Genomic DNA, 13,974 nt, shown 5'->3' with positions numbered 1-13,974 from the left:
ACTAGCCATTTTACTGCAGTTTGGTGGGAGGTAGTAGGAAGTGGCAGGCTCTCCTGGCCTTCTGGTCATACTGATAAATAGAACTGGAGTATAATTGCAAACAATAAGGGGGCTTGTTCATGGTAAATTTTATTCATAACTTAGTACCAATTCTAAGCCATAAGACAAATGTATTTGTCACTATATTATCTCTCTCTGTATAGATTTTAGGCTGAATCCTCTCAGTTCTGCATTATTTAGTTGAATAATTTTATTAGAAATGCAGGACCTCACATACGGCTGTGTTGGCCAATAGCATCCAGTTTCCCTTTGACAGCTGCACATCAGATGTCCCTGGGTGCTGCACTGATCCATGGAGCACTGTTGCCAGTAGTTTAGTTCCCTCCTGAAGGGTACCTGTTCTTAGAAAGCAACAAATGTGAATCATGTCAGCATGAGCATTTGTACCTGCCATCTTATAAAGAAAATTGTATCATCCCTTTTCAATTTCATTTTCTTCTGCAGCTAAATGTGGCAGGCCACAGTGGGCATAAGCATATCATAGGGCCCCTGACCAAGCTGTAGGTAAGCCAGACACTGTAACCAGTCTGGATCCTAGAGCTGTGTTTTTCTGTTGTGGTCTGGCAGCCCTTGGACTCTATAAATCAAGTGTACTGTTCCGTGTATGTCTAATCTACAGGAAAGCTCAAGTTAAGGCTTTAGAGTCAGAGTAATAAGCCAACTGCAAGATTTCTTCAAATCATTGTCAACACATTGCATGCATTTCTTCCATAGATTTAAAGACATTTCAGTTACCAAGCCAAAACCAACCTGACAAACAGCTGACACAATTTTGTGACATTTGCTTTCATTTCTTGGTACCTTCTGTAGGCAAGATGGAGATTATAAGTCCCCTTGGTCCTCATGCCTGTACTGGAGATTTTTTGTGAGAGCCACCCTAAGCTACTTAACATAAATTGTTGTTGTAAACTTATTCCAGCTAATCATGTCCGTCTTCGAGAACAGCATGAAAGAAAGAGGCATCACTGAAAATGAAGCCTTCGACTGGGAGAAAGCTGGTACAGATATCTTGTTGTCCACTAGCACCTCTACTCCACCACAGCAAAACACCAGGCAAACAGCAGCCATGTTTGGGTGAGTATTGCAGTTGTGCCAGTCAGACTGTGAACATCTTCAGTAACCAGTTCATTTTTGAAAAATTTCAAGGCCATTATGATCCTGGGAAGTTGGAGCTGCATGGCAGCCACCACACAATTTGACTTTGTAATGTATCTAAGGTGTTGGAATCCAGTTTCAGACCCTTGCTGTCCAGAAGACACATTTTCTGCTAGGGATGAGTGTGTGGGTTGGAGTCACATTAAGGGATATGTAGAGACCTTTGGCCAGGATTGACTGAGCCCATGTGTTTGTATATTTTGTATGTTATATGGCACACATGGCTGGAGCTTCTGTGAGTGTGCTGCTGTAAGGCAGTTGTTGCCCTGCTGTGGAGTGGGTGTGTGACTGACAGTGAGCTGAGCAGCAGAGTGCATGTGCTGGTCATGGCTCAAACACAGTTCCTCAACCTTTAAAGGGTGTTTGATGTGCTGGTGCAAAGGTACACAGAGCTTGGTGCTCAGAGATCAAAATGAGTCCAACCAGAAGTTGATAAGGCTTAGTTCACTGGTGTGTTCTGGTGCTTTCGTAGGGGCTGACACTCGGGGATAACAATAAACCTTAGTAATGTTATAGAAGATAAAAGCTTAATATTAATACAAAATAAAAGCTCTAAGGCCTATTAAACCTCATTTGCTGAAGCAAAGAGGGGGAGTTTCTTCTAAGCTAAATATTGTGTAATGGCACTTCTGAAGAAGTTTGCAGGCTGTGTATCAAGGGTCCCAAGATGCTTTCACTGATCCAGCCCCCTCTCTTTGTGAGTGTATGTTAGGTGGAATCCTCCTGTTCAGTTTCAGGTTGTCATATTTGGGATAATGCTAGACTGCCTGTTTTTTCAACCCCATAATACCCTAAAAGCTGCAAAGGAATTTCTGTGGAGCATTGTGGTAAGCCTCCCTCTTTAAGTGCTAATAATTCTTGTCTTTTCCATAGGGTGGTTAATGTCACTCCAGTACCTGGGGACTTGCTTCGTGAGAACACTGAGGACGTCCTACAGGGTGAACATCTGAGTGATCAAGAGAATGCTCCTCCTGTGCTGTCAGGTCGGCCAGCTGAAGGCCTTGGTCAGGCTCCAAATACAGCCTTCAACGAGCCTGAAGTTTGGGAGGAGACAGATGTGAATCGCAACAAACTCAGGATCAGCATCAGCAAAGTAAAGAACATTTATTTGTCTCCTGTGGCTGTTGGATTTAGGGTAATGGATTCATAGACTGCTAGAAGTCACCCAGATCCACATAGTGCAGCCCAAAAAGCACTGAGGAATTTCCCAGTGGAAATGGGAAATTGCAAACAATTTTTTTTCGCAGAGTAAAAGCCATTGGGATTAATTAGGATCTTCATGCAAATTACATTTGGGGTGGCCAGTAATGCTAGAGTGAATCTTTCGTACAATATTGTGTCATTATTTAGTTATCTTGATACTTGAAACAGTGGAATTCTGCCAATGGTTTGGAAATTATAAACCAAGCTTTTATTGTGTCCTAACCTCTTGGGTAAATTAACTTCATCAGAAATCTCTTCATAAGCCATATTTTTTCTCCATCTTCAATCATCACTATTTTTTCTCTTCCAATTTTTTAACTTTCCTTACTAAGGGTAGCAGAATCTATAAAGAACATCTAAGGATGGTTTCACCACTGTGAAGAGTGAGAGACACTGTCACTTAATAGTTTCATATTTCTGCATTCCAATAACATATTAGAATTTTTAGCTTGCATAAAGTGTGTACTTCAGCTGCTTTTACTCATAATCCCTAAGCTGTTTCTCAGACCTTTCTTGTAAATGTTAACTGATTTCTTGGAGAAACCCCCATTGAATGATGATTCCATAGTCAATGTTAAGTATTAGATTCTACCAGTTAGTTTATTTATTAGATCAACTTATATATTTTAAGTAAATTAGTAATTGTTGTGCTGATCTCAGTTTGTATTTAAAAATCAGAATGTCACATGGCATGACATCAGATATGGAATCTGTTAGGTTAGCAGAGAAGCCTTCATCAGACAGACTTAGAATATTATCAGGGCATATTAGATTCACATCACAAACCTATCTTTAATAGACATTTGTGGACTACCATGTTAAATCTAGCAGCCTTCTGGTTCTGACCAGAATTCACTTCAGTCTCTACTGGCACAAAATTGGTCCTTCTTTCAGCCCTGTAGATATCTCCACTATTCTTAGTCTTACTAGGTAACATTATTAATGGACAAGAAATAATCTCATCTGACTTGCTTAAAATTCTCCAATGCAAATAATTTGCATCAATGTGTTATCTGTATGGAACATTACCAATGGCATTTCCCAGTACTGAGGGGGAAATCACTTCTTTGTATCTTGGTGGCAAACTGTGTGCATTCCCAGGAGTTCTGATTTGAAGGCACATGAAATAAGAAAAGCCTGGTAGAGTGGGACAGTTCTGTGTCCACAGCATAAAAAAAAAAAAAAAAAAAAAAAAGAGTATCACAGAAAAATCCCAGTAACTCCTATATGTTTTCCTGTTCCTTTGAACAACCAGGTGTCTTGATGCTCTTCAGTCAGAATGAGATGTCCACAAGAGAGTCCTAAATGTCCTTTCTGCATGCTAGTTGTACATCATGTCTTAGGTACCCAGCTCTGCCATTTGCAAGCCCTGTCATAACAGCAGCCAGAGGCAGGAAAGGTTTCTATAAGGTCCACAGCCATCACCAGGTGACTCTCCTGCTGAGTGATATACTATTTCTTGCCTGTTTTGTGGCAAAGAAGCTTAGGGATTTGGTCAGCATGACAATGAGCACTTCAGTTCTGACAAGCTCTATAGCTACACAGCAGTCTGTGAAATAGAGCCCAAGGCATCACACTCTCCACAGCTAAATAAGCTTGTCTTTTCTCTCTGTGAGGGTTGTTATCTTCAATCTGACTCTTGCCTGTCCTTCCACTTCTGCTAGGCTTATTATCTTTAGTCTGACTGTTTGCTGAGGGAGAATCAGGTTTTATTTAAGTCACAGTAACTGCATGGTGAAAAAAAAGGAGTCTGCAGATGTGATATGTAAGGACATAGCTTCACCTCTGCATCTCAGGCATCCGTTGTGTCTTTCAGACCACAAGGGCAGAGCTGGTGTGTAAAACACCCTTCTGTTCTTCACAGCTTCACCATCCTTCATCTTCCAGTCTTCTAGCACTAGAAGTAACTGTGACACTTCCTGTCTTGCTCTTTGTATTTAGGTGGTGAGTAGATCTTGCTGTGTTTTCTCTAAGGTCATCCTTATTTCTCTGTTCACTCAGTTCTCCTTCTGTCCCACTTCTCCCATTTCTGTGCTAAGGGCAGTTTCTTTGCTTACCTTTCTAAATCTTCCTTCTGGTTCTCCTTCCTCCACTGGATCAGAGGTCTCATTTGCTTTTTCAGAAGCCTCTTCCTTCACTCCCACACCCTCCCCAATTCTTTGCTCTTGGATCTTACCAGGTTGCCTGTTATCTTACAGTTACATCTGCACTTTGCTCTTTTCACAAACACATTTGACCTTCATTTGTCACTAATCTTCTCCTAGCTTGAATGTATTACAGATTAAATCATTGTTATCTATTCTCCTTTTCCTGTAATGCCCACAAGTTCTTCTCCACTCTCAGTAGCTCAGTAGTAACCCTAAGGATCCTTAGTTATGCATTCCAAACCCAGCCTGGATGGTTTACATCTTCTAGTTTAGGGACACTGACTGACTTGCCATATACACAGTAAATGCACAAAGGCAATTGCCTTGATCAGCAGCATTTTACTGGGAAGTCTGCTTACATCCCAGAGCATCTGGGATTAACAGAAGACAAGGGAATGTAGGGCACACTGCAAAGAAGGGTAAACACTCTCCATACTAGGAAGTTGCACTGGCACCTCACTGCACATTCCTACACAGAGGCAGTATTTAGCAGCTGATGTTGCATGGCTGGCAGCACAACAGGGTTGAATGCAAATCCTAGACAGCAGGTGTAGACCTTGGACCATTCTGCCTCTATGCTTTTACCTAAGCAGGTCTCTTCCAAGGGAAAGAAGCACAGTGGAAGGCAGGAGGTAACTGTGTTACAATCACCTACTTTTTCTCTTTTGCTGTTAAATTAAAAAACAAAAGCAAAAAACAAAAATTCAAATTCCCTAAGGACATATAAAAACAGGAAATACGTACTTGTAGAGTATGAGCACTCAATGCTCACAAGTGTCCACAAGCATGTCAAGGTCCCTGCATGACCACAGGTCTGTGTAAATATGTTGTGGTTGAGTATATGTCTTATAGTGGATTATGTATGTATGAGAGTATGACTCATAGAGGACTTTGTTTAAAGAACCAGACTTAAAAACCCAAACAAAAAACCAAAACAACAAGCAGCCATGAGCAAACAACAACAAAAACCCGCACCAAACCAACCTGGGAATTAGGAGATGGCTTAACCATGTCAAGTTTATAAGACATTTAAATATGTACATTGCAATATAATGCACAGACAAATATTTGCAAACAAGGGCTTTTATACATCTTGGATAAGCAGTTGGGGTTTGTGTGTGCAGTAGGTTAGTAGGATAACTTCTTTGGATCAACTACAAAGGGTAACTTAAATGCAAAGGCCACCTTGTAAAGATGTTTAAATATTTGAATTGATACCTTGTTTAAATACTAGATAAGTGCCAGGGCATATGGGCCCTTGCATTCCTTCAAACATTGCTTGCATAGAATGTGAAAATGCAGCTGAAACGATATCCTGGAAGAGAGCATAGAGCAACTGTGAAGGATGGGAAATGAATGTCTTTGGTCAGTTTGTGAGGTTCTCTGTGTTTGCCCCCTGCAGACTCAGTGCATGGTGGAAGAGGAGCAGAGAAATGGTGTCTGCCCCAGTTCCCCTGTCCGAGTGCCTCCAGAGTCCCCTACTGCACAAGTGCGCTCCCTCAGATACCGCCGTGTCAACAGCCCGGAGTCAGAACGCCTCTCCACTGCTGATGGCAAAGCAGATCTACATGAAAGAAGGTTTGCTCACCCTCTGTAGCCTCCTACTGCTTTTAGCAGTGTCTTGAAGACTCACTGTTGAGACCAACCTAATCATTAGATCAGCAGGGACTGGAAGTTCCTTTCTGGGTGGAAGTGTTCATGGGCTTTATGATCTTTCTGATGAGATACTCAATGTCTGTTAATAAGAGTAGTTAGTGGGAATGATTCTCATCCTGTCTCTGGATGAGAAGAACTCCACAGGTGGAAGGAAAGACATTTGTCAGAGGCAAGGCAATGCATCAGATCAGAGGTAATGTAAACAGCTAGAAAGCTTTTGGCTGGCCTGAAGTGGGAGGGAAGAATGGATTTTGTTAGGATACGTACAGGGATGCATGTATTCTGGAAGCTAGCTGCCAGATTCTGATCTGGTGGGTTTCATTATTTCATTATTTTTCATTAGTAGTAATAAAAGTATTTGTTTCTCAGCATATAGCACTGCACTTGTTTGCCTGTGAAAAGTACAGGTTACACCCTGATTTTGAGAGTGATAGGAATACCTTCTCTCAGATCTGCAGGAAAGAAATAAACAGCAAACCAAGAATAATAAAAATACCGGAAAGAAGGTTTTTAAAGTATCATGTGCTAGAGAACATGTTACAAGACATAAGCCCTTGGTGCTGATAACCCCCTTCACTCACTTTGTTACTTTTGTCTTCCCCTTCCTTTTGAAAGTCAGAGCATGGACTGTGGTTGCAGGACATACTGCTGAAATGGCCCCTCTAAAAGAGGCAGGGGAGAGACAGGCTGCCTTCTCAGAGAAAATCTGATAGACTTCAGCCAAGAGGAACAGTCACAAAAAGATGGTAACTGAAAATAAGGGAGGATCAAAAAGAACTAGAGAGTTGATGAGCTCCTAACGCTGCCCCCAGTTTGTTAGACACTGCTTTATTTTGGGTGGCTGGAATGCTTCTCAGTAGGTCAGGAAAGATTATGCTACTATTAATAATTTAGGGCTTGAATAACAAATCTTGAGTTTTGCTACCTTCTCTTTTTATTGCTCAGAAGAAAGGCTCTTCAAAATAGGGAGGGAAAAAAGCTGTTTATAGCAGTCTGCAACACTAGTCCCATCTATTCACTGAATGCTTTTAACTCCTTTCTTTACTTCTCCCACTTTTCCTTGCCTACTCAGCATCATGCTGACTGCTTGGCTGCAGAAGCTGCTGCTGTTTAGACTGCAAGCTAGTGAATATTATGGTACACTTTGTAAAAGGATACTTGCCATATTTCTTTACTGCTCTAACAAAGTATTTTGGGGTCATCTGTGCACAATGGGATAAAAGATTCTTGCTGTCTTCAAAGAACTCCTGTGGCCACCTTAGAAGCCTCAGTGGCCACTACAGAGATACCACAGTGCAGCTGAAGAGGTTATAGGATCCCAGCTTAGACACTGTGAAGTCAGTAGATTTAGGATTTAGGGGTGGCTTGGGGTTGTTTGTTTTTTCACAAGCCAGCAGAACTTACCAAAGGGGAAAGAGTGTATTGGTATCTTTGGAGGAAACTGATTATCATCCTGACATCTACATGGAAGAGAAATGCTGAATTGGCTGTCTTACTGAATCACTTGAGGGGGAACATCTTTATGCCATTGTAGGTTCTAAAGAAGTATATTTGCTTAAGCCCTTCTTTCTGAAGTGTATGAAGAAGTGAATGAGAAGACTATACAGGTTTTCTCTCAACTCTTATGATCCCAAACTTTAACCACAAACCTGATGTATTTTTAATGGCTTCATGTTCTCTCTTTAGATCACGAATGGATTTACCTGGCTCTCCATCACGGCTCGTATGCTCCTCCCAGCCAGCCCAGATGCTGTCCATTGATACTGGCCAGGCTGACAGGCAGGCAAGTGGCAGGATGGATGTGTCTGCTTCTGTGGAACATGAAGCCCTCAGCAATGCCTTCCGCTCAGTGCCACTCGCAGAGGAGGAGGACTTTGATAGCAAGGAGTGGGTTATCATTGATAAGGAGACAGAGCTAAAGGACTTTCACCCAGGTGCCGAGCCAAGCACCTCTGGAACCACGGATGAGGAGCCTGAGGAGCTAAGACCTATTGAAGAGGGTGAGGAGAGAAGGCGCATGGGCGCAGATGCTGCAGTCAGGCCGAAGACGCATGATGGGCGAAGTCGTGGTATGCAGCCTGTAACTGAGGAGGACAGTTCCCACAGGCATGAAGGACCTTCTCAAACAGTATCTGACAGTAGACATGAACAGCAGACAGGAAGTCCAGCCCACTCCCCCCTACATTCAGCACCAGCTATCCGACAAAGGAGACGAGAATCTGAACCTACTGGTCCTCAGAGACAGGTAAGATCCCTGAGTCTATCTTATTGCCTAGCCTAGCATCATCCTAGGAGACCTCAGCTGTGCTGGAGAAGTCTGTGATTCCAAGCATGGATGCTCTTTGTGAAACTCTTTCTGACAGTGCTTGCAAATGTTGTGAACACCTTAGAAGTGCTCGCTATAGCTAGTTACATTGTCCCCTACTAAGGACCCACTGTTATCAAGCTCTGTTAGCCATTTTGACGCAGGGACAATCTGTGGTTGTGGGTATCTTTAATCAGTTCTTCCTCTCCCACGGTGTTTCATTTATAATTGCTTAGTTGTTTGGAGGTGTCACTAGCAAATCTCCACATAGTTTCTCAGCAGCAACATCAGTATATGGCAAGAGAATGCCCTCAAATTAATCATACATCAGCACTGGACAGGCCTGCAGCAATGCAAATCATAAAATAACTCCCTGATATGAAGCCTTCTCCTAAATACCTAATAAAAAGCTGAGAGTAACCAGCACATACATCCTGTCAACCTTATTTCAGTGACTAGCATTGTTGTTGCCAGGTATTTACTCACAGAAGTGTTCTTTACCTACTGTGGGGTTTTTCCACATAGCTGCACAGGGCTTTTTTCTTTTGTTTTTGCTTTTTCTGTGCTCCTCTGAAAATACAATGGAGTTTAGGTTTTAGTGGCAGGTAGTTTATTAGATTACCTGGAAAAACATGATATACTGTTGGTCTCAGAATTCCTCTGTCATATCTAATCTTCATTTCTCAGACATTCAGAAGAAGGTTGTCCCAGAGTGTTCACTGCAAGAGACAATGAAATTGTTCTACTGAGGGCTTTTTATATTTGTATGTTAATGAAGATCTCTCATGGACATGGGATCAATAAGTGCAGCAAAGAGGAGGCAAGTCTCAGCTCATGCACACAATGATACCCTCCTGCAGCAAGTGTTCATTCAAGCAGTCTGCTTGTTCCCTTCTGGAAGATGGTCACCCCATCTCCCATTCCCTCCTGAGCTTGTTGTCTAAGGTAGTGTTCACTAGACTGGAACATGTTAAAAGAACATCCTTCCATTCAGGCCTTGCCTAGGTTCTTATCTTCTCTGGATCCCAGAGAGGTACAAGAAAAAAAAAGAACTGCTAGGCAGGAAAACATGAATTATACATGAAACTATATAAGAAGGATCAAACCAAATCATTGCCTGCCAGGTGATGTGTTCCTTGCTAAGGTTTATGAGGCTGCAGCATTTACTGGAAGGATAGAAATACTGCTGTCAGCAGGAATGGGTGGGACTGTGTCCTGGCGAGCATGGAGTAGTAGCAGTACACCCTTCTCACGGAAACTGCACCCAGTTGCAAGGTTCCTTGGTGGAGATGTTTGCCATATAAAGCAAATATGTTGAATGCCCCAGGTATCTAGAGATTGCACAGGCAAGATTGGCAGAGTTGGAAGGATCTGTGTCTGAATTTGCTCAGACTATACAGTTATTTGGCTCGTCAGTGCAAGATGTGCAAGATCTCCAAGATGTAATGAACATGGCAAAAGAGCCAGCTGGTAAGAACCACCTGTAAGAACCAGCATGGACACTCAATGATATATTTAGCATAGCTAAGAAGGCTGAAGATGCCATCTTGGCCATGGCACATAATACAACTTTGTGAAAAGACTGGGGAGGCTGGGTATGATGCAATATTAAGGCTGCTCAGTGATATTTAAAAAGCAGACCAAAAAAAAGGAAATTAATGGGATTGTGGGTAATCACTGCTAATATATTACACAGCCTTGGTTCTACAGAAGACTGCACATTTTTTTGCTACTATGTTCTTAAATACCATCTAGTTACTTCTGGGCCTAGCTTCGTATATACAGACCAATGCTGGACTTCTTCTCCTGGCTGGAATTTGATGTCTGGATCCTTCAGTTGCCTCTATATATACAGCTTTGCAGTGACATTTATATTTCCCCATTTGCTGTTACAAAACCAACTGCTAACTCTCAGAGGAAAAACTGCTTACTGCCTAAAGAAAAGCAGAAGCCTGTTCTCCTTAGGTACAGCAGATGGAGGGACGCTTGTTTGGGATGCTAGTAAGCAGATGACCAAAGACTTACCTAATGAAAATACTGAAGGCCTCACTACCAATGACAGATGTTTCCTGTATCTCAGGCTTGGGCTTCCTCTGAATTTGATTGAAATTGTGATTAGATTGTGTGTTTGAGTAAATCTTCCCTGGTTTTGAATGTGAAGTGAGCCTTTAAGGCAGGTAAAAATGACATTAAATGCAGAACTACCACGACTAAGGTCATAGGCCTTGTTGTACCAATTTGGGACCTCATTCTGGTCTCCTGAAAACTGGTGATCATCCACAGGTGTCAGTGAAGAACTAACTGAGAGCAAATGGGTAATCCCTGCTCTAATGCTGTCTTCTGTTTCTCCATTATCTGTCTCCAATATATAAGCCGTTACTTGCCACTCACAAAAAGACAGTGACTTTTGTATTATCAAGAATCACAGCATGGTTGAGGCTGGAAGGACCTCTGAAGATCATCTAGTCCCACCCTTTCCTCCAAGGTGGATCAATTAAAGCAGGTTTTTCAGGACAATGCTCTGAGGATGGAGACTCCACAATCTCCCTGGGCAACCTGTTCCAGTGTTCAGTCACGCTTATGGTAAAAAAATCCTTTTTCTTACATTTAAAAGGAATTTCCTTTATTTTGATTTCTGTCAATTTATTGTTGTTCTTCCATTGGGCACCACTAAGAAGAGTCTGGACCCATCTTCTTTTTCCCATCAGGTATTTATAAATGTTCATAAGAACCCGCTTGAGCCTTCTCCTCTACAAATTAAACAGTACCAACTCTCTTAACCTTTCCTCAAATGAGAGGTGCTCCAGTCCCTTCATCATCTTTGTGACCCTTCAGTGGACTATCTCCAGTATGCCCATGTCTCTCTTGTACTGGGCAACCCAAATCCAGAACATGGCACTCCAGGTGTGGCCTCACCAGTGCTGAGCAGAGGTGAAGGACCAACTCCCTCAGCCTGCTGGCAGCACTGCTCCTAATGCAGCCCAGGAGGCTTTTGGCCCTTTTTGCCACAAAGGAACCTTTGCTGGCTTGTGTTTAGCTTAGTAGCCATCAGGATCTCCAGGTACTTGTCTGTCAAACTGCATCCTACACAGTTGGCCCCCAGGTGCAGGATTTTGCACTTCACTTTGTTGAACGTCATTAAATTAGCTTTTGTACATTTCACCAGCCTATACAGCCAACTCTGAATATCAGCACAACCCACTGGTGTCTCAGCCACTCCTCACACTTTTGTATAATCTGTGAACTTCAGGGTAGACTTTGGCCCAATATCCAGGTCATTAATGAAGTTGTTAAACAGTAGTGGTGGCCCCACTACCAAGCCCTGGCTATGCCACTCGTGACTGGCTTCCACCTGGCAGTTGTTCCCTTAAGCACAATGCTTTGAGCCCAGCAGTTCAGCCAATTTTCAGTCCAGCTCGCTGTCTACTTACATATCCCATATTTCATCATTTTATTTATGAGAGTATTACAGAAGATAGTGACAAAAACCTTACTAAAGTAAAGGTAAACAACCTCCCACCCAGTCACGTCATCACAGAAAGCTACCAGGTTCATCAGAAATAATTTCCCCTTCATATATCCATGCTGACTGCTCTCAGTCACCTTGTTCTCCTTCATATGTTTGGAAATGGTTTCCAGGAGGATTTGTTTCATGCCCTTTCCAGGCTGACCAGCCTGCAGTTCCCTGAGTTATCTTCATTTAGAGTTCAAATGTTTGTTCAAATCTATCTATTGGAAGAAGGATACTACAGTGCAAGTGTGAGGAATGGTGATGTTATGAAACTGTGTGAGAGGAAGCACAGTGTGAACAGATGCTGCTGGGGGGAAAGTAAAGTACAGGGGAGGCTCTGAATAGCCTGGGGGAATTTCTGACCCAAATATTCTCCCATACTATATATCTCCCTGTTTGATCTGACAAGAAGACAGCTGCAGTGGGGCACAGACCTCATGACATGCCCTGATATAAAGGGAGAACAGGTCTGGTCAAGCCCTTCTGTCTGTGCACTGCTCAGTGCAGCACTAAGCACCCAGCAAGCTAGTTCACAGAGCTCTTAGGAGTTACTTTAATGCATGCATGTCAGGAATGTACTAATAAATCTCTGCTTATTTTTATGCACAAATGTGCAGATAAAGCTACAGAAATAGATAGAATCATAGAATGTGTGGACTTGGAAAGGACCTTTAAAGGTCATCTAGTCCAGCCCCCCTGCAGTGTGCAGGGACCTTTTTGACTCAATCAGGTTGCTCAGAGCCTGGTTGAGCCTGACCTGGAATGTTTCCAGGGATGGAACCTCCACCACCTCTCTGGGCAATCTGTTCAAGGCCTTCAAAATTAGTGGGGAAAAAAAGATTAAACCTGAATTTTAGTTTACATATGAATCCTGACAGAGGATTGCTTTTATTATTGGAAATCATTTATATCCACATCTAGTAACAGAATTTAAAATCTGTCAAGTTCTTAAATACAGTGAGCAAATTCACTGGCACTTGACAGGTGGCAGCTTAGTGCTGCGTTCTGCCTTGAAAAGAAATACTACTGTTCATACATTTTTGAGTTTTTGCAATTACTTCTGACTGTAGGTCTGCACTCATAGGCATTTCTTGACTCTGAATCTCCCTTGCTGCTAGTGCAGTTGGCTTTGTACTAAATGTTTTGAGACTTGCCTACCCAAAACACATCTGTCCAAATGATATTGCTTCTAAAAGGCCGAAGAAAAATGAAGCTATAGAGAGAGTTCATATTAACTCTTTCTTACCTATTCTTGGATATATTCTGCAGAGTTCAGAGAGCATTTTGCGTACGCTGTGTCTTATAGGCCCATCCCCCAAAGCCAGAGTTCATCTTTTAGAAAAGCTCCCAATATGAACAGCAGTGGTGTATTTCCTCACCAACATAGCTGTGTAGCTAGAATCACTCTTTAAAACAATCTCCCTTGGTGTTATACTAGGCCTCTTTTGTCCCACAGCTGGCCTTGCACAGCTTGGAGAATGCCACAAATGGACTTAGTTAAAGTGGTCCATGTCAGGACCCTGAGAAGGCAGCAGATGTGGAGCCCATAAGCCATTCCCAGCCATACCCCACCATTACTGTCTTTGCTGAGACATCCTGCAAGGATGCTCAGCACAAAGACCTGTGTTGACAGTGCTGTGGCTAAGACAGGAGGCAGTCAGAAGCACGTTGCAAAGGCTGCGTGGGCCAGCTTCCCCTGGGAGTCCAACTTCACTTAGACTCGCTGGTTTTCTTTTGTAAAAACCTGTGCTGACACCCTCACTGAGCCAAGAAAATATTCTCTGTTCTAGTGCTGAGCCCACGGGTGCCCGCATGCTCCTGGACTTCATCATTGCCTCATCTGAGGAATGCTATAGTTATGACATTGCCTGATACCTTTGGGAGTAGCACAGATGGTCAGGGGACAACCACTTTGGTGACCCCAGTATGCTTTTCTC

General features: G+C 42.7%; 1 protein-coding gene across 1 annotated transcript in view; it reads left to right on the top strand.

The window, feature by feature from the left end:
- Positions 1–13,974, top strand: part of TTBK1 (tau tubulin kinase 1) — a 103,847-nt gene that overhangs the window by 64,913 nt on the left and 24,960 nt on the right. Inside the window, exons 10-13 of the mRNA XM_051613983.1 lie at positions 980–1,134; positions 2,089–2,308; positions 5,968–6,143; positions 7,908–8,466. Of these exons, the coding sequence (XP_051469943.1) occupies positions 980–1,134; positions 2,089–2,308; positions 5,968–6,143; positions 7,908–8,466 (1,110 nt within the window). The remainder of the gene's footprint in view (positions 1–979; positions 1,135–2,088; positions 2,309–5,967; positions 6,144–7,907; positions 8,467–13,974) is intronic.

This window comes from Apus apus, chromosome 3 (genome assembly GCF_020740795.1).
Source record: "Apus apus isolate bApuApu2 chromosome 3, bApuApu2.pri.cur, whole genome shotgun sequence".
Classification (NCBI taxonomy): domain Eukaryota; kingdom Metazoa; phylum Chordata; class Aves; order Apodiformes; family Apodidae; genus Apus; species Apus apus.
The sequence above is the reverse complement of the archived record's forward strand: the minus strand, read 5'-3'. Positions and strand labels throughout refer to the sequence as shown.